The sequence below is a fragment of the Ptychodera flava genome, chromosome 12 (genome assembly GCF_041260155.1).
Source record: "Ptychodera flava strain L36383 chromosome 12, AS_Pfla_20210202, whole genome shotgun sequence".
In the NCBI taxonomy this organism is placed as follows: domain Eukaryota; kingdom Metazoa; phylum Hemichordata; class Enteropneusta; family Ptychoderidae; genus Ptychodera; species Ptychodera flava.
Genome location: NC_091939.1, coordinates 18,518,283 through 18,539,886, shown reverse-complemented (window position 1 = coordinate 18,539,886; position 21,604 = coordinate 18,518,283). Strand labels below are relative to the sequence as shown.

Sequence of the window (21,604 nt, the reverse complement as noted above, 5' to 3'; positions counted from 1 at the left end):
TGTTTGTTTTTTTGGGGGGGTGGATACGATAACTATTTAATGGACAGGCCGTGGCACTGAATAAAAGGGCACAATCATTGAAAGTCGTTACACTGGTAGAATTTATATCTATGATGTCGCAGCATTTTGCCTGAAGGGTATCTTTAACGAGAACTCGGAGCTATAAAGCTACCCAGACACGCTTGACGTCATTTTGGGAGGTAATCGGACTTTGGGAAGATACTTTACAGCGTGTAATACTGCAAGTGTAGTTACGCTCTTTCAAATAAGTACAGGGCACGGTCCTTCCACAAAGGGTCGTGCACAGGGTTAGGGTAGAAGGACAGTTTCTCCGAAAAGTCCCAGACAAAATCGGTCAATGTTTAAGAAAATTTTGATATTGATATATATTCATGAGGGGGAGATGGGCAGGGAAGCATTGGGGCTGTGTTGTCAGATCAGTAGTTGTTTATGTGCAATTGTTACGTCAGGTTTTCATGTAACTGACGATGTAAGCGAGAACAAACCAGAGTCATCCATAAACAAGTGCCTTGCTTGTAAACCGGAATATTTACAAATGTCAAGATTCACAAAACTGCGCCGCTCGGTGGGTTGGAGGTGGGTCCTATTCTGAAAACTTGTCTCGGGGGAGGGTTATATTCTGAAAACCTTCGGGAGGGTCAAATTTGCAAATGTTCTATTTTTAAAGTGAATAGTTATTCTCAATATTCTAATTCACTGGTGAAAAAAAGGACATAAACATGTACAAAGTGATAACTGAAGGTAAATTTATACTTATAATACAGCTCAGAACTTTATTTTCACTAGTTTTCACTTGAAGTTATCAGCAGCTTGACTTAAAAAGCATATGCATTAAAGAAGTGCTACACGTTAAAGTTTAATGAAAAATGGCATTTAGCATTTTGGCTTCTTTAATCAACTGAAAGTCAAAATTCCACTTCTTGATAGAGCTTGCAATGTGTAGATCATTGTTGAATAATGGCCTCTCAAGTGTAAATGTAAACAAAATAAACACTTGGTATGCATACAAAAATGAAATATCACTAAAAAATTAAAGAATTAAAACTCTGTGTAAGTTTATGAATAAAAAATAACCGAAACACATATATAAAAAATTCAACAAATATCTATCTATATTATATATGTAAATATGTATATTTATGTATATCATACAGATAGTTTAAGATAGATAGATAGATAGATAGATAGATAGATAGATAGATAGATAGATAGATAGATAGATAGATAGATAGATAGATAGATAGATAGATATACCAAATAGACAACTTATGAAACATTTAGGAAAATCTCTCGACTGGATGAGAATATCAAAGTACTAGCAAAATTTAATAGTTCAATATCAACACCAACAAAACACTGAGGAAAGAGTTGCAAATTGCAATAAGTGTTTCATGAGCGTTTGATTCTATTCATGTAACAATGTCAGTCTGAGGAATCATCGCTTGACTGGGCTACCTCAAAGGTAGTATAGGACCCTGGCTATCATCACTTAATGTTTTATCACTGGTTTCATCAATTTGCCTAGCAACATGATATCTCGGTTCACAATGCAAAGTTTTGAGGATCAGTCCAAAAGCATTTCTGTCGATTAAATTCAGCTGTTGCCGGAACAGAAATAACAAATATATATTTCCAAGGAACATGTAAGGTAGAATGTTTACAACTTGGATACGGATATGCTCCGATTTCTTCCGGCCCACCCCCTCATAATCAATGAAAGGTCCCTCATTGATATATCTGAAGCGGTGCAAGCAGTAGACAAAATTGTAAACTAACAACTGCTGGTTCTCTTTTTTGCATGTCTGTCTTTATATATATATATTTGAAGGAAAGCGGAGCAGTTTTTGCTCGGCTTTTTCGTAAGTTGGCGCCAATTTTTATTTTTAACTTTTACACGTTTTCAGTCTCTGTATGATTCAATCTTTTTTAGCATGTGTATTTTACTTTAAGTTTGTCGTTGTTATTTTATTTCAGATTGTTTTAACCTTGATAAAGTGGGATTACTCCCACGAAACGTCGGTGTAATAAATTTTATAAATGAAGAGCTTGGTGTCCTGAGTTGGTGCGTCTTGACCTGCTTTGTTCTACATTATTACGGCTTCTGCCTATATCAAGACAGCCCTGTGAATCCACTGGATCCTTATGGACATATTTCCACCCTAAAGCTAGAGCTTATCTTGTTGGTGGTTCATCGGCTTCGTGCTACACTATTCCATATTTATGATCGGAACCCCTGTGAATCTCTTCAGATCCAAGGTAAATCTTCTAGCTAACTGTTGAACTCTGACCATGCAGTTGAACAAGCTCTATAGCAATCTGAGAAATACAACGGACAGACTTATTCGTTACAAATCGCATTTAACTTATTTGCAACAATGCCGCTCGGAAGAGAAAGTACCATCAGGTCTCGTTATATTCAAAAAGCCGCCTCTGCAGAATTCGAATTTGAACTATAAATGGCATTGCACTTTACGTGAAACATCGACAAAGTTACAAGATATGCTTATTTCATTCTACAAACACGAACTAGAACCAAACTTCAAACAAGAACACAAAACTTACGAAAGAAACTCAAAGAGAATACAGGTAACCGCACTTATCGTCGCTTGAATAAACAGCTACAGAATCAAGTGAGAAACACTGAGATAAAACTTAACAGAACACACAAAAACAAGTTTGCGTCTCTGGCATCTGTTGTGTCCCACAAGAAGACTACGCCAAGAACGGCTCAACAACTACCCGATCAGAAATCCATACAGAGAAGTAATACATCTGCCAAGAAGAAAAATCGTAGATATGACAAGAACATTAGAAAACAGAAGAAACGAGCAAGAAAAAATATGGTCAAGAAGAAGGCAATAATAGCAACAAATGAAATCGTCAACATCAGCGGTAAGGAACTTTCTACAGCAACTAGATCACTATTAAGTAATGGGTTGGGATTATACCAGTGCCCAAAACATGGGATAAATGGAAGTTCATAAACGACACACAGCTATATCATCGTCGCTTACGACTTAGAGAATTCTTCTTTGATCGTGAAAATAACTCTGACACTGCCTCACGAGAGCTACCAAAAGAACTGAGAATTGAAAGTAAATGGACACCACCTACGGGCAGAGATCCCATGCTGGACAAATACTGTGAAGTTCAATTGGATGAGATTTTACAGTATGATCCCACAGGTAAAAGTAAATATTCTAAACGCAATGACAATATCACAACTGAACAAAGAAAAGAAATCAATAAGCTTAGAAATGACAGTCCATATATATCAGTAAGATAGATAAGGGTGGTTCAGTTATTGTATGGAATAGACAGAATTACATTGAAGTCATGAAGGAACACCTATCAGATACAAAATTTTACAAAAAGATGAGTACAGATTTTACACCCACAGTTCATGCGAAAATTGTTCAACAAGCAGATAAAATGCATCACAATTCTACAATTTCAGATACAGAGAAGTTAGCTATTTGCCACAATGATAACATTAAAACTCCTTATATTCATGGGCTTGCTAAATGGCATAAATTGAAAAATCCAGACATCACGGTTGACGTTAAACCACCCATACGAGCAATAATCTCACAGATCAATAGTCCCACTCGTAGAGCCTCGATCTGGCTTCACTATCAACTCATGAATATCGTGCCAATATACTGTGTAGAGTTGGTTAAGGATTCCACTGATTTTCTGAATCATTTGCACCATTATAATGCATCACAGTTGTCAAACTTGTCAGACAATACCATTCTATTTAGTCTTGATGTGGTGAGCCTCTATCCTAATATTCCCCGTAAAGAAGGATTAGAAGCATTAAAACATGCTTTCAAAACCTGCTCTAATTAAATGACAAAAACATCAATGATATCATTGATCTAGCAGATATCATCCTTCAAAATAACTACTTTGAATTCCGTGAAGAGTACTACCTTCAAACACATGGTACAGCCATGTGTACTCCCTTTGCACCCATGTATGCTAACATATTTATGAGCTGGTTTTGGAGAAAAACAAGTGTTTATAAAGATCAGCAGACTTTCTTAAACGTTTCATTGATGATTTGTACGGTATTTGGACATGGTGAAAGTAGACTCCAAACTTATCACACTTTTCTCAATAGCATTCACCCGTCAATCAAATTTACTTTAGAATACGGAACAAAAATGCAACATTTTCTGGATATGTCCACCAGCCTAATTAATTCAAGAGTAGAGACAGATCTATATATTAAACCAACCGATAGCGGTAGATATCTGCCTCCATCCTCTTTCACCCCAAGCATATATTCAACAGCATTATCTACAGTGGTACCATAAGACTGAGACGCATTTGTTCCCTAGACAAATGGTTTGATCAGCGAATAGAAGAGTTTCAAGATAAATTGGTTAAATCAGGATATAATAAAAATAAGATAATTGAAATCATAGAGAAGGTTCGTAATAAACCTAGGACGCATTTTCTTCAATATAATAAACCTAAGACAACAAAGAGAGTAGCATGGGTCAGTGACTTTCATCCTCTGCGCCCAAATATAAAAGAAATGGCCAAAAAAACACCAAGATATATTAAAAATTTCCAAAAGAATGCGTGAAGTCGTGCCCAACCCACCTCTTATTTCACAAAGAGTGTGCGCAAACCTTGGCCAACTCATTGTTAGACATAAATTAACATTGAAACGTAGTGACAATATAAATTATGGTTCAGGACCATGTGGAGATAGTAAATGTAAAATAATGTGTTCACATATGGTAAAAACGGACAAAATGACTAATATCCATAATGGAAATATATTTCAAATAAAAGGGAATTATAATTGTAACACTGAGAATGTTATATACTGTATCTACTGTGATAAATGCATGTGTCAATATGTTGGACAAACCAAGAATAAAATCAGATATAGAATGGCTGGACACAGGAGTATGATTAAATCTAATAAGTCTGACCCCAATAATCCTGCAATGTTCGTGAGCCAACATTTTAATTCATCTAACCACTCCGTCAAAAATATGAAAGTTGTAATTCTTGAAAAAGTACACAAAGATGACAAATTCTCCAGAGATTTCACAGAGTCCAAGTGGATATTTCAACTCAACACAATGTATCCTCAGGGTTTGAACAGAGAGACACCACAAAAATTCTAGATGTGTAAGCAGATTTTACAGCTCTTTCTTCATTTCATTTTGACGATTTTTAGTAGGCATCACTCTTTCAGCAGTATTCTTTTTTAGTTTTCTTTGTAACTGTTCTAGTTTGATGTATTGTAGAATTTCAGTTGTTACATAAGTGTCCTTGGAGCTGTATTTTTAGAGTCGGATATTTTTAGTACGTCATTTCTGTGTGGTTTGCACTGCCACCTTTCCTACACTTTAATATGCAAATGTCTTTCAAGTATAAATAAGCCTTGACGTTGTTTTGAAACAATACCCACACTTTGACCATTCGACTCCTGGGTTTGAAGGAAAGCGGAGCAGTTTTCTGCTCGGCTTTTTTGAAAGTTGGCGCCAATTTTTATTTTTAACTTTTACACGTTTTCCAGTCTCTGTATGATTCAATCTATTTTAGCATGTGTATTTTACTTTAAGTTTGTCGTTGTTATTTTATTTCAGATTGTTTTAACCTTGATAAAGTGGGATTACTCCCACGAAACGTCGGTGTAATAAATTTTATAAATGAAGAGCTTGGTGTCCTGAGTGGTGCGTCTTGACCTGCTTTGTTCTATATATATATATATATTTATATATATATATATATATATATATATATATATATATATATATATATATATACGTTTTAAGTAGGCACGTATATATATATATATATATATATATATATATATATATATATATATATATATATATATATATATATATATATATATATATATATATATATATATATATCATACAGTGAACTACAACAGACAGAAATAGGACTCGCCATCCTAGACCTTTGTAAAGTAGGCACGTAAACTCTGACTTCGTTACCCGGTCAACTTGTTAACAGCGTCTACCAGCACGCATACGAGCGGTTACACATGTCGACCGTATTAAAACGCGATCGATAAAACAAAACTCTCAACGACCTGTCACAAATACAGTCTATTAATAGCTTGTGATATGCCTGCACTGGAGCTCCTTGCATTAAGTACGCCAACTGATCAGTTCCTGCCGACAGTCTACAACTGTAACTTGGTGGGCAAATACTGTTAACTGTTCGGTAACGTCGCATATAAATATAATATTATATATATGATATTACATATATGTACTTTAATCTCAATGAATTTTAACAATTTATATTTTTTTCATTATTTCATTTATTATTGTAGTACTTAGTGGCCACCCCAAAATCATGTCGGTATGTTTATTGCTCAACTCATAAACGTTTCCTGTATGTAGAGAGCGATGTCCTGGCAATTTTAGTACAATTTTGTAGTCCCAACAAGAATTTATTAAAGATAACAAAGGAATTGCATACAGCCTCAATGCGTTGTGTTTGTTACTCTGGTACTATCTGTAATAAAAGTTACCTGTTTTGGCGCAAAGCATGCAATGCACTTGTTTTCTTGTGATGAAAGTTCCATCAATTTCGTATCTTTAAGTTTTGGTCTCATCTCTCTCTCTCTCTCTCTCTCTCTCTCTCTCTCTCTCTCTCTCTCTCTCTCTCTCTCTCTCTCTCTATCTCGCTCTATCGCCATGAGAACTTTACCAGGACTAACCTTTACTCATTTAACCCTATTGTCTCGGTTGGCAGAGACTGACTTTTATTTGTTTTAGGGTTTGACTGGGTGTAATTAGATATTATTCCCTAATATTTTCTTCGTTCAGCGACGGAAAATACGAGTGACGTAATGACCGTGTCACCACGAGTCGAAGACGAGTGGTGACACGGTCATTACGTCACGAGTATTTTCCGAGCTGAACGAAGAAAATATTAGGGAATAATATACTTATCACATGCACAAGCCAAGAATTCGTTATTTTTTGCAAAATAAATAAGTTTTCCATGACGATTCCGCGTTCAAACTTTTGAACTACTTTAGGAATAATATCAGTTCGCGGTGCACAAGTTGTCAATCATTTCCAGTCGTCCGTCGTGTGCGTTAGCGCTCACGTTCGTTCGTGTGTGGAGCAAATGACAGCTCTCGGTATACACGTAGGCTACCTTCCGCAAAGTTATACTCTATTTCAAAGATAGCATAGTCCTAGAAATTTATCACAGACGAAGATACGCTATTTTTCGGGAACAAATATCGACTGAATCTCCACGGCGCGAACACTGTAGGCCTAAACGTCGCGCCTGACCCTGTTTGCAATGCGTACGGAACCCACGGTATACGCGACCAGCTTCGAGTTCGTTGTTTCCGCAAATTATCCACGTAATTCCTTCGGAATATACAGGCGGTACACTCTTGTGTTTACATTGTTCGGATTATTAATGTCGTAGTCTGTGAAAATATCGATTTCATTACATGACTTTTGATCGTGGGAGAAACATCGGCCGCCATGTTGTTTGTTTACATATTTACGAGCACACCGAAGATCGACAAAAAAAAGGTCCGACGCACCAAAATTGATGACATAGACGCGGGTTGTCGTGACGTAGAACGACCAGAGAATAAATCCCGTATTTTTTTGTTCGGAGACGACAAACTTGGCTTGTGCATGTGATAAGACCCCGTAATAAATGATTGTTTTATATCCGAAATGAGTTCCGATTTCTTCAATTCTCAGGACAGTTGTACTGAGGAAATTTAATTTTGAATTGCTGTCGATGACGTCACGGTGACGGTTGTTGGCGATGACGTGACGGTTGTTGGCGATGACGTGACGGTTGCTGTCGATGACGTCACGGTGACGGTTGTTGGCGTACGTAGATCACTGCATGAACAGAAAGTGTGGTAACTTTTGCATTTTCTATGGCAGGATACCATGCGAAACTGGCATCGATCACCTACATCCTTTCTTGTCACTCTGAAATTGGTTTAACAAAATCCATTCTTGGAAAAGGGAGCTTGGTGTGCTGTTTCCACTATACTAAAACTGCATTCACAAATACTTGGGCCTGGGGGAATCACGATTAAAATCTTAAATGATTTTAGTTAAAGACATTTAGAATTCCACCCTCTAAATGATAAAAAATGTTCAAATATGACATAAAAATATTATTAGTTCATTTTTTAAAATTGAATTTTACCTACCAGATTATAGAATCTGAAAATGTAAAAAAAGATAGGGAACCAAAGTATTTTCAGATCCAACCTCTATGCTTAGTGAAACCGTTCAAATTTCCCTCCACGACCAAACAACTTTCAAATCCACCCCCCCCCCCTGAAATTCTCCACCCAGCCTAATGCTCATTGCTCCCTTCAAGATCCGAAGGGACTGCTCAGTTCTTTCGACCAGGCCGATGGATTTGTGGGAGTCACTCTGTTTTTATATTGGTGGTAGGGGTCAACACGTATAAGAAATACTCAGTAGGGGAGGGGGAATATGCGTTTTTTCGATGTCGGATACCGGATCACAATTGCATAGAATGCATTATACCAGCCACGAATTGCACTATTCAGTTGCAGCATTGGCACGCCTTTCGGACGCCTAACTTAAATTAATTTGTCCGAGTGACAGAGATGGATATTTGAAAAATTAATTAATATTGAAATTGAAAGTCTGTTTTGCACAGTGCGGTCATCATTGTGAAATCTGCAATCTATACACAACATGACAAAAATCTAACCTTGGGCTGTTTTTTTCTCTGAGAACTCTGAGAAAACAACGTGAACGAATATTTTATCATACATTGATACAGACATGTAGTAGTAAAAAGGATACAAAGGATAAAAATCACAGGGAATTTTTCTCTTTCATTTGATGCACCTTTGAGAGAACGGTTTTTGCCAGAAGCAGGTTTTGAAGTAAAAAGTCATTTGTAAAATTAGAAATACCGAAAGTTGGTTTTGTCATAGCTTTGTTTTCATGGTCAAAAGGAGAATATTTCTTGGGTAACTGTACACTCCAGGTTTGGCTCAAACTTACAGAATTACCTCCCCGGGACTTTCCAGGAAATGTAAATGGAATGAAGCAACCAACGCACATTTTATTGCTTTTGTCCACGGTTTGGTATTAAGGGCATGATTCCACTGTGTCAATGCTAGTGGTAGATTCTGCTACAAAGCTTCTGAATTCGTTGTTTAAAAGGTATAGAGAAAACAAAAAAGGAAAATAATTCATACTCAATTCCTTTAGAAGCCAGTACAAAGGCACCTTTTAAAATACGCTTTCGGGGAACTGAAATAGTCCACAGTCACCGAAAACAAATGTACTTAAATTATAATGAAAAGACCCTGGTGTTGTCTTAGTTCTCCTTTAAAGGGAGGGCGGTACTTTATGACTTCATAATTTTTGTTCTGTATCATCAACTTCTGTTTCTTGTACTTTCTCAACATTTTCACTCCATTTTCCTCTATAGATGTCCAATTTTAATGTACAGAAAACAATAAAGTTGGATCAAACTGGCTGGCTGGCTAGCTACAGCCCAATGACCCATCTAAGTTTTGGTTTACTGATGTTCTGCTAGAAGAAGTAATTAACAATATTTTTTCAATCTTTTCTTTACCTCTGTCTCGTTTGGGGTCAGTCTACTTTCCATCGTTGGCATTGGGTCACCCTGTTTTTCTTTTTTTCCGAGGAGGGAGGGGGAGTCAGCCACTTTCTGATATCCACAAATAATAATCCACTGCCCCCTCCCCCGGCCGAAGAAAATGACCTATCCCTTTCTTTAATTACCTTTAAATAATGGTCGGGTTGAAGACACACTGAAGCGCGAAAATCTCATCAATGTGACATTGTGTTCTTGTAGTAAGGCTCCACTGTTTCCATGGTGACAGCGCAGCCGAGCCTGCACGAACCATCGCAGCATCTGTAGTATCTATGATGTCTGTATGTTTCTAAAGACACTGCTGTAATAAAGATAAGGACTAACTGTACTTGCAAACGATCTATTTGCATAAGGTTTTACGCTAAAATCGTAAACCTTCAAGGGAGTTGCACAATTCCGGCGGAAGAATCAAAGAAAAGGGGCTACGTTCTAGCTCCCCGCAATTTTTCCTTTCGCTAGGCTCTGAATAAGGCGACTTCCATGAGGCCACTTTAGTGCTCGCTCTTTGTCTCGGTTTTTCGAGTCGATAGCTTCCGTTTCAGCTACATGTTTACTCACGCGACTGACGCGCTCTGATTCCTCGAATGTTTGCATGGAAAAATTCACACAACAGCAGTGTAAAATGTAAAATTACTATATTCTGGTGCGTCAGCTTCTCTTATATGTGTACAGCCTGGTTCATAATAATTTACATGGTAAAACTATAAATACTAAAATAAATCGGAAAATGCTGGCACAACTTAGATTATCACGGTTGGCTTCGACGCCCGTACTATAGGAAATACTAATTTTAATATTTAAATTTCCAAAGGATGGATGTTTGCGCTGAATTTTAATAACGTGGTGTTCCGTCTACTCTCACAAACGCGACTGTCCACGAAACGGTGACACATTAACGTGGTTCGAATTCAGAGATTAATGTGTGACGAAACGCGCTGTTTATTGGGCTGATATACTTTGCTTCACTGACAGTAGAGGATAAAGAGTAGGATCGCTCAGACCAGAGTCAATATTCACCTCGAACAAGTCAGTCCCTCAAGCCGTTTACGAGCAATTCATAGGCACACTGTACAATCACACGGATTGTTTATCATAAGCGTTCTGAAGACAAGGACGAGTGGACACCGAAGAACAACCACCACGCAGAGGTAAGGAAAGGATTTATTATTTTCTTTGTCCTTTCACAACATTAGGCTTAGGGTATTTATGTTGAGGGGCCCCACACATACGGGGAAGGGCAGCATCTGACTTCGCACCTAACAACGGATTGGATGGCAAGTAAAAGGATGTGCAAGATCATGTGATGATCTATTCTCTGTGTTGCGCTTGTGACTTACGTGAAAAGTGATGAAATGGCGATAAAATTGAACGTGTTTTCCAAATTGTATTATCCGCAGAGGCCTCCTCTTAAGTGCGAATACGCTACCTCTTGCAGATTGTATTTGTGTGGCAATACTGAATTCGCATTCAAGCCTTATCGCTGTCCAGCTCGCGAGCATTGAAAGCCTACAGCTAAACGCATGCCAGTCAAACTGAACTACTAGGCTAAACCAGGTGCTAAATCCAACGTTTATTCATCCCGCACACATATACCGCCAGAATGGATATCGGGTATCGGGGCAGTCTGCGGTTACTAGGGCAAGGTTCCCCAAAAGGAATTATTGTAAACATTTCCCAATAATTATTATGCCAATTACTCTATCAAAAGTATATTGATCTGTTATTAAAGGGAAGCCAGAGTAAGGGAAGCCAGAAATAGTACTCAGGGTTTCGCATCCATGTTCACAAAGGTGAGCAGAGAACAAAGAACTTCGACCTCAGCGCGCGATTACCGCAAATTAGTCTGCGACGACCTAAGGGGCCGTCGATAATAAAAGCTGACGCACGACAAACGTAATTCTTTCGTTTAGGGGGGAGGGGGTAAAAGCTCATTTCGTTTTGTGTGCATCAAAATCGCATAAGGATTTTCGTCAATTGTTTTCGAAGAGCGACTTTGCAGCGAAAACGCAATACTATCTTGCAATACTATATTCGATAACAGAATGACAACAAAATACAGAGACAAAAAAAGACAACGAAAAGACATAAATGTGAAATAAAACTTGTAAGTTTTTTCAACGTGAAACATATACATGAAACATTTTCCTACATGCCAAATACATTAAAATGTTCTGTGTCTTAAAAAGTGAAACGCATAAGAGTGAAGGTTTAGTAATTAATGTGAACTTCCGGTGTTTTTTCATGGGCGTGCGGATAGGAGAGGTGCGAGTGGGTTTGTCAGAAACGGCATCATAATATGAAGTTGATTTCGCATATCCGATAAGAACTTTCGTTTTGAGGGGGGGGGGGGTTCCAAGTAAAACGAAGGAATTAAGTTTCTTGTGCGTCAGCTTTTATTATAGACGGCCCCTAATTTAAAGGTAAAACAACAGCACGCGTGGTTGTTATGGTAATATCAAAGACGTTATGAGACTATAGGCCTACAATTTTAATGGTTTGCGCAAGTCGTTATTGTTAAAAGACGCGCGCGCGATACGGCATAGAGTGCTGTGTACGTTTCATGGCCTTGGTTCGATTGTGTTACCTTACAATGTAAATCGGAAAGTTGACCCAATTTTTGAAGGAAAATACATCGGCGACGTTGGCAGATGTCCGAAGATCAGCATAATCACGTTCACAGAGTCCTTGGATGGCAAAATAAATTTATCGCTACATCTTCCGTGCGGCTGCTCTTTGGCCATGAATACGTAAGGTCGTACCGTTGTCAACAACACGGGCAGCACGAAGGATGTCTAGTGCCGGGCTGCGTCGATGTCAACACGTGCTGTGATACGACAGTAGTAACGCTGTCTGACTGCGATAGAGTGGGGCTAATTGTTAACATGTCACCAAGGAAAAGGATCACTGACAGCATACATTCTGAATCACATGTGCATGTGAACGTGTTACGTGTTTACGCACATGTGTGAATTTTATAAGTCGCCTTTGTGTATATGCCAATAACTGTAAAGGATATGTTATATTGCACGTATGCGTCGTACTTTATTTAGGTTTATTATAGTATTTATTTTGGTGATGACGCGTGAAAATATTTCTGTCTCAGTATTTATGTCTGTCTGCCTGTATGTATGTATGTATGTATGTATGTATGTATGTATGTATGTATGTATGTATGCAAGTTTATAACATGTTATTGTGCGTGTGTGTATGCACGTATACATCTGGTTGTCACTGTTTATTATATCAGCACAACAAAATATCGATCCAGTAACTAGGAATATCGTGCCCTTGGGTTTGAAGTATTTCTACAATAATCTTCTGTTTTGTTAATATGTTTAACCCCTGGATACATCGAACGTCTAATGAAGTCCTGCTCGAAAGACGCAGTATCTTGTTGATGTGATAACTGCCGGATAGGTACATGTGTAATATAATATATAATTTTTGTTTTTGGCTCACTCACTTCAATATCAGACATGTTTTGTGACGGTGTCTAGGATAGAAGTCAATATTTGATTATACAGCACCCATTCAGAAGGTTTCCACTTGTAAAATTGGCACAGGAAATATTTATGAGGATCATGCTGACGTCATCTGCGCAACAAAGTCCTTTGAACTCCTCCCTGCATACCGATCGGTCTGATCGCGATTTGTTCTCGTCTTTTTATAGACTATTAGTAAAAAGACAACCGTTCGCACAAATAAAGAAACAGAATGAGTGGAAATTTTGTTGAACTTGGGAAACTATCTTTTTAATTTATTATTGAGATGGGGTTCAGCTTGACAATTGCAGACATCTCGTTATTCAATTGAGGAACGGATTGGATATTATTTGGATGATCAACTTGTCACGTAATATTTTCACATATTTCACTGCCTATAGCAACAGTCTCAATCAGATCTTTCCTGAAGCATTATTTCAGAGAAATGTTAAGAATGCGGCCAGCTCTCAGCAATAGAATCGCCAGTACAATTTTCAGCAATATTGTCGTCAGTCATAGGTTTTCAGGACTTTTCCCAACACATGAACAATTCTGATACTTCGTCCCTCGACTCGCCTTTTTTCATTTTTGACTGCGCCCTGGTATAATATAAGGGCAAATAAAGCGGTAAATTGCGATCCCTGTTTATCGTATTCGTGCTTGTTGACATTGACTTTGTAGGTGATTTTAGTCCTTTCTTCTCACGTGAAAGTTGAGTCCGGTTAATTTGTTCAGCGATACAAATGTGCCAATTTAAATCCATTGTTTCAAAGTTTAACGCAGATGTCTGATTCAATCTACTTAAATCACGTCACTATACAAATATTTTAGGCGGAGAAGATATTTGAAACCCATGCTTTCCGATGTACTTTAGAGTTAATGGGTTCGTATAAATGTTATTGCACTTAAAAATTATATAAATAGCGTAGAGACAAAGAGCAGACCAGCGACAGAGGCGATTAGTGTTTTGGTAAGAAGTTCGAAACACCGTTTTATTTACACCGTGACCTTGGTTTGTACCAAAATATGTATGATATCTTTTACAATGACCGGACCGAGAATATCTGGCGATGCTAAACAATGCGTGATACACAGCAGCCCTAAAATATAATGTCACATTAACCTTCGATGAGTATGATGGATTTCTAACGGTGCTTTTTCCTTTTCTCAGGGTGAAGTAAAACCGGGAGTTGCGTCAAAGAAGTGAACCAAGCTGGCTGCCACATTAGATGAGCGTTTTGAGAGCGATGAGTCAGTTGAACACACTTTCCATTCAGAAAACTACAGCGATGTTACCGTTGTCGTTGACGATAGACGATTCTGTGTCCATAGAGCTGTTCTCAGCAAACAAAGCTATTATTTTCGGACCCTATTCTCGGCCGATTTTCCGGAAAGATATCAAAGCCAGATAACGCTACGAAATGTGCCAACATCGACAGCCCTGTACGTACTTTTGGTTTACATTTACGAGGGAAAACTTATCGTGTCTCCAGCCACACTGGAGGAAGTTCTCGTGGGAGCAGACTTTCTACAAATCCTTGGTGCAGTTCGTGACATCATCCGAAGAGTTTATGGACTTCTTTCCTTGCGCAGATGGTACGCGTACTTGACAGAACTCGACGATTTCGACGAGCGCTTCGAGGGAGATCTGAGAGAAGTTATCCACCAGTGGCTGAGAGATCATTACCATCTTCTCTGGAATTCCGACCGCTTCCTGCAACTAGGCGAAGATATTCAAAGCATAATCAGGTACAGAAGTTACAAGAGTGAAGATGTCTTCGGGGTCTGTTCAATGACTAACAAAACTGATAGCCAAAGTCAAAGAGGCCCGGTCAACGAAGTGAGATTACACCTCTGGCAAGGTGTGGTGTCTTCCTGGAAGCTGCAGGCCACTGTACCTGTTCACCTTCGGCCAGAAACAACAGCTCCGATGATGGTGCTGACGCTACTCGATAACGTGTACGTGCTGTGGGGGAGAGCCGGGCACCATGACAACGAGGCGGCACGGAATGCGGACGCCTTCGTGAACACGAGGAGTGTGTTTGACATCAACCGAACCATTCAGGGCGGTTTCGTGCACATTTGTCTGGACCGCGTGCTGCAGTACAGTTTGAGGAGAAACGAATGGAGCATGGTCTACCCAGCCTCCGAGTCGACGGTGACAACCTTGAAATTTCATCCACTTTCAACATATCCATTGGTAGTCGTTTGCAGCGACCGACTGCACCTCATAACGCCCAAAGAGCACATAGCTTTCTGCCCTGTTGAGAACAGATGGGCGGTTTTGCCCTACGTTCGTCTTCCTAAAAGTGTTGAAATCGTGGATGATGACGGCATATATTGCAGTGAGCCTTTCGTCCATTCGGCGATCGAGTGCAACGGGAAGATATTCGCGTTAATACTGGAAAGATGGTTTACAGAAGCCGTCTCGTGGGAGTTATTCGTCTGCGCAAAGGGTATGTACTACACCTTGTACGACCCAGCGTCCGACACCTGGTCTGACCTCGAAGCCATCAGGTGCGAGAGTGACAACCAGGACTTGCACTTTCACGACGACTTCTTGCTGTCCTCCAGGGGAACAACCGTCAGCGTCACCCGAGCGGGAGGAGATGGGAGCGTAGTGCGGAGAAAAGATGTCTTCAACATCGATATATCCGAGCATAAGATCACACAAAGTGGCAGTGCTGTGCCCTATAAAGACAAAGAGGTAGTATTCCCTTTCACGAGCAACGATTCGATCGTGGATGTCGGCGGGACGATTTACGGCTGTCCGAAAGTGATGACGACAACCGGGGATCGAAGTAAGAAGGATGGTGACGTCACGGCTGAAACGGCCAAAGAAACGTCGAAAACCACCGGCGTTGAACCAGGACACAACCCTTGGAGCTACGATCGGAAGGCTGATGAACAGGTGGTTTTACCTGACATCAAAACCACGGAATCCAGTGAGGATATAGAAGAAGATACGCTACATTCAAATAAGCCTGCAGGGGCATACAGAAGAATGGCTTTAAAGCTATCAGTACCTTACGGTCACGGCTAAATGAAAGAGGAATCTTCATCGAGTGCAATTATGTAATGTTATCGCTAAGGTGTAAGTAGTAAGATTGCCAAACTGTTAGTTTTTGGAACAGAAATTTATAGATAATTTTACAATTCGATATCGATGTTGTTTTTTCATTTGCTGACTTTGATAAGTATTTCTACACTTCTTTATGTACTCAATAAGTGTGATTTTTAACTTTTTACCATTTTTCAACTTTTTTCATTTTGGGGTCAATCCTGTTGCCTCAACGACAAAACTATTTCCGGTGTCTTTCTTTGCAAGCTCATTCTTTCCGTATGATCATGGCTTGCAGATATTCATGTATTTGTCCTCCTTTGTTCAGCATTTACGCTTTTTCTTCAACAAAACCATGTTTGTTGCGTCTTTCTGCGTTATCTTTTTTTTCTTCAACGAAACGATATTTCTGGTGTCATGCTGACATACTTGCATTTGTCGTTGTTAAGTATTTGTGCTTTTTAATTTGACAAAACCACGTTCATGGCGTCTTTCTGCGTTACCTTTTTCAAAGAAAACCATACTTCTGGTGTCTATCTCCTATGAGCTTGTTTCTCTTTTCGATAATTGCATCAATTCAGTTTCCGTGGAAGACTTTGATTCGAAGTTTTTGTTGTACTTTTTCTGTCTTTTTTACTACTTTTTTACTATGAATATCCCTCTTTTTGTTAGACAAGACTAAGTTCCTGGTATTTTTCCTGCAGAACGCGTGTCCGATCCCTCTCTCTGTTTTTCGCATCTATATTCGACAAAGTTACGTTGTTGGCGTATATCCTATACCAGTTTGATGCTAGCTTTGAACATTGCTGTCTGTTTTTCTTTGACAAAACCACATCGCTGCTTTCTACTGCAGTATACTGTACGACCTGGTTGCTCTATGTTCTGCTACTTTCGACAAAACCATATTCCCTGGTGTCTCGAACACACGCTTGTTCACAGTTCTGCGCACTATACTTGCGCTTTTAAGTATTTACACCATTTTTAGTTTTGACTCCTCACTTTTCGCTGAGCTGTACTTGAAGAGGTCGGTCGATCTGCGGAAATACAGGTTAGTTAACAATACAGCGGAAGTCTGTATATTTGTTGTAAGATACTGCATAGATTTGGAAATGTATCAGTTTTTGCAGAAATGATCTGATATGTACCGCAAGATTTAGGATTGATTCCTTAACTTCATCTTTCATGCACTGTTTCATCAAATTGTACCGACGTTTATGAAATTGTCCTAGAAGTACAGTTTATACAGAATATTTATGAAGTGTCACAGGGCTGTGATTTATCAGTGCAATTTTACCAGTTCGTCTATGAAAAAATGTGATTGGAATACACAGATGTGTTGTGGAAGAAGGTGTCAAACATCATAAGCTAAGGGGGTCCAGGTTATGAGGAAAACACCCCTAAGTTTGCTGGTTCTACTCTACGTGTCCCTGAAACTGTGCCAAACTGATCGTCACAAAGATCATCGGGCCCACGGGGCGAACACTTCTGGCTGCAGATTCACGGTGCAATCGATTCGATATCCAAGTCCGGCCAATTGAAACTATGCAAGTTGACTGACTTCCCATTTTCAAAAAGAAACATATTCGCTTGTCCGTACTTTTGACTGGGCAGTGCCTGTTTGTAATCTGCTACATACAGTGCAAATATAAATCATTATAAGACGACTTCAAATTAGAAACGCTCTACTATTACAATACCCATGCATGTCCGACCAAAAGAGGTTTTCACAGTACTTTTCAGAAAATACCAGCCTTGTCTCAGAGTACAATTTTATGTAAAAATATTTTTTCATTGCCATGTTAGATTTATCAAATATCTGTTAATTGTATTTACAGTGTACACGTAACTGCCATAAAATGATGTTGATTTGATTTCATAGTTGCTAGCTTTCAGCTATTTCGACACCATCATGAGTGCTGTTGAAAAGAACGATTTAGAAATAGTATTTTTCATGTGTGCACAGAGGCCACGACGAGTTCTTGATTCCTTGGGCACCACGGGGGCGCCACCCTCACCCCCGCCAAAATTGAATAGTTCATTCCTTTAAGATGTTGACCAATCAAATAACAGCTATACTTTTCTTTGCAGGGTTTCAGTTGACACAACATTTGAACAGTTTCGAAGCTCAGTTTTCACCGGCTTATTTTTCTGAAAATGGGAATCGAAATTTAATTTTCCCCATTGAGTCAACTCAGGGTTGGCGGTTGCCTTTATCTCAGACAGTTCTGCTTTCAAGTTTGACAGCGTGATATCTCAAAACAACTGAACCTTGAAAACAATTTATGGCGGCACTGTCAGAGGACGTTCTAAAAATAATCTAACCACAGAGAACCAGAAGACACACAAGAACCCAAAGCTAAAAGAGGATCCACGGAACTGGTTCAAAATAACACAACAAATGCAATATTTAAAGCATCATACTCACCTATATTGATTGGCTCATCCCTTATGAAAGACTTTGGCTTTCTGAAAGTGCCATATATTCCGATTTTTAACAAATAGTATTGTTTATATGTACTATGTAGTGTTCGTCTATGGCCGCTATCCCTGTATGAACTCTATGGGCAAAAATTAAATTTTCGATTTGCACAAAAAAATTGCCAGTGACAACTTTAGTTACTCCTTGAGCTTCGAACTGAGACCCAACAAGTGGTAGACCATAATGGTACTTTGTAAGTTTTTGAGTCCAAATAGCTGATCTCATGGCTAATATTCAAAGTAGCCTGACAAAGGCAATTACTATATTGTATGCTTGCGTAGTTTTTGACACTTTTCTCTCGTTTTCTTCGTTCATCGGATTTGTCTGTAGCAGGTACTTTAGACAATGCTTGCTCAGCAGCTGTTTTGCAATGAAGATTTTACTATTTTATTACACAATGCTGTCAGTCTTTGAATGTCTTTTTACTATTTTATTACACAATGCTGTCAGTCTTTGAACCTGTCTTGCCAATGTTGTTCATCTCGTGTGGTGACAAGTGAAATAAAACAAATAATCACATCCTTGTGTTTGTTTTGTTTTCACTTTTTGTATTTATATTAATGATTGAATGATATATATATATATCTATCTATATATATATACATATATATATACACAAAATGTATACAATATATACATACATACATACATATATATATATATATATATATATATATATATATATATATATATATATATTATATATATACAATATATATATATATATATATATATATATATATATATATATATATATATATATATATATATATGATTACCTCCAGAACTGATGGCTGTAAACCAGTATGGGGTAAGTCCATCGAGCCAAAATGCTGATCAGTTGATTGCACAGACTTAATCAGTTGTTTTTGTTAAAATACTGATAATTTACGGATGTATCTCTTATTCATTTTGTGATGTGATGCAAAGTCTAGGGTGCACAATGTGTCTTATTGCACATATTTTTTAATAGCTGAGAAAACAAATCTTTCACAACCAGCCAGATCAACTACAGTGTATATGTAAATTTATAAATGACAAGCTCTGTGTTGGAACTTGCGTCATGCTGGTTTACACCAATTAGTGTATATGTTGATGAATGGATGAGCGCAAGGGAACCAAAGTTTGTGGTTCAAACTGAACATACAATGTGTTTTGTCTAACAGGGATTTGTGGCGCTATAAAAACGTAACACCCCACTGAAAACTATTGGGAAGTACCAAGGTATACTGGTTGACGGGTTGATTCAATGATTTAAACATAGCATTAATGACACTTGGCTCACTTTTGGTCGATGTGGCAGGCCAGAGTATACTCACTGCAAACATGCATACCAAGTTTCAAAGCAATTGGAAAGTGATTTCAGAGAAAATAATTTTTGACAAAAGGGAAAAATTGCCAAAAAAAATACAAATATGAAAATTTCACCACAATTTGAACAAATCTGACAGAGACAAAGCCTGGGATCATGCATAACAAAATTCAAGGTAATGGGACAAGCACTTTCAGAGAAAAATTGCCCCAAAAATACATCAAAATTTCACCACAATTTGAACAAATCTAACTAAAGTCACCATAAAGAACCTACATACCAAGTATTCAACCAAATCTGGCCTGTGATGATAGAGTTTCAGCAATTTGCAGGATTTTTCCCCTTTTTTTACCTAATTTGCATATTTTTGACACTGACACGTTCATTTAAACAAATTCACAAATACTAAGATGGTAGGTGCTGCAGTTTAGGAGTTTTGATATGGATGGACATACATACATATATACGTACAGAGATACAGACGCCGCTGACCTACCATATAAGCTCTCTTGGGTATGTATACATGTACCAAATGTGAGCTAAAAGCCGGAGTCTAAAGCAGGCCAGATTAAATTGTATAGCTATTAAACCGGCTAGCACAGAGACAACACAAGGTTACAAGTGCAATTTGTGAGACCAAAACTTGTCATTAATTGTCACATAATTTAAATGTTTTGTGAACTGAACACCATTCTCTGGTTTCCTCACTGCCCGATGATTGATCTCTATCACCAAGGTCTAGGTCCGGAAGTTTGACAAGTTGGTCACAAAAGCTTCCATTGTCATGGAAAGTTTAGCTTCTGACCTTTGTACCACGGCCTTGTGTTGGGGGAAAGGTAATTATATCTGCCAGGAAATGAGGTGAAAGTGGAAGACATTAAATTTGAAATCAGGAAATAATTTATCACTTGAAGGTAGCTGGATGTCAGTGTTGAGAAACTGCAGACATACAAACAGACCTGAAAGTTTTCATGTAATAGTTTTGGCCATAATAGAGAATTGCTGGCTAAAATTTCTGGGGTGTTTCAAATGGTCTTACAATTACCTGTTGACCAGCTTCTTCCATGTTGACCAAGATTTCCAGAATGACAGATCTGTAAACACACCATAGTATAGTGAGCTTTGTACTTTTTTGAATAGTGAAATATCGGAACAAGTTCAAACATATACCGAAATCGAAAGGGCAGTACAAACAAAACCATGCACACAAACTCACATAGAAATATGTGTATTCCAATTTGATCTTTTACACATGGGTTTGTTTGTACTGCCATCACGTGATCTCTTGGGCTTGCCAAGTCTGTACCACTCATCGTGTCCTTTCAATTAAAAATAAAGAATCTTTAAAGGGACAAAGTCGGCCATTCTCTGAAATTTTTCGATGATGAAAATGCCCAGTCACTCCAGGTACTGGTACTCTAGTGCTTGATAGAGATGACTGAAGGGAAACCTCACTGAGTTTTCATCATGAATTACTACAAATACTTTGCACTGACTCTCAAACATATAATTTCCACCTGAACAAATATTTTCACAGGGAATTTCATCTGGCAGGCTTGTCTTGTGCAGACAGTTTGTTTACA

General features: G+C 38.4%; 1 protein-coding gene across 1 annotated transcript; it reads left to right on the top strand.

Moving 5' to 3' along the window:
• Positions 1–10,079: 10,079 nt before the first annotated feature.
• On the top strand, positions 10,080–19,228 carry LOC139145270 (uncharacterized). Its single transcript, XM_070716314.1, has 2 exons — positions 10,080–10,835; positions 14,341–19,228. Exon 2 carries the CDS (start codon positions 14,962–14,964, stop codon positions 16,210–16,212), a length of 1,251 nt encoding a protein of 416 aa, XP_070572415.1. The 5' UTR covers positions 10,080–10,835; positions 14,341–14,961; the 3' UTR covers positions 16,213–19,228.
• The last annotated feature ends 2,376 nt before the right edge of the window (positions 19,229–21,604 follow it).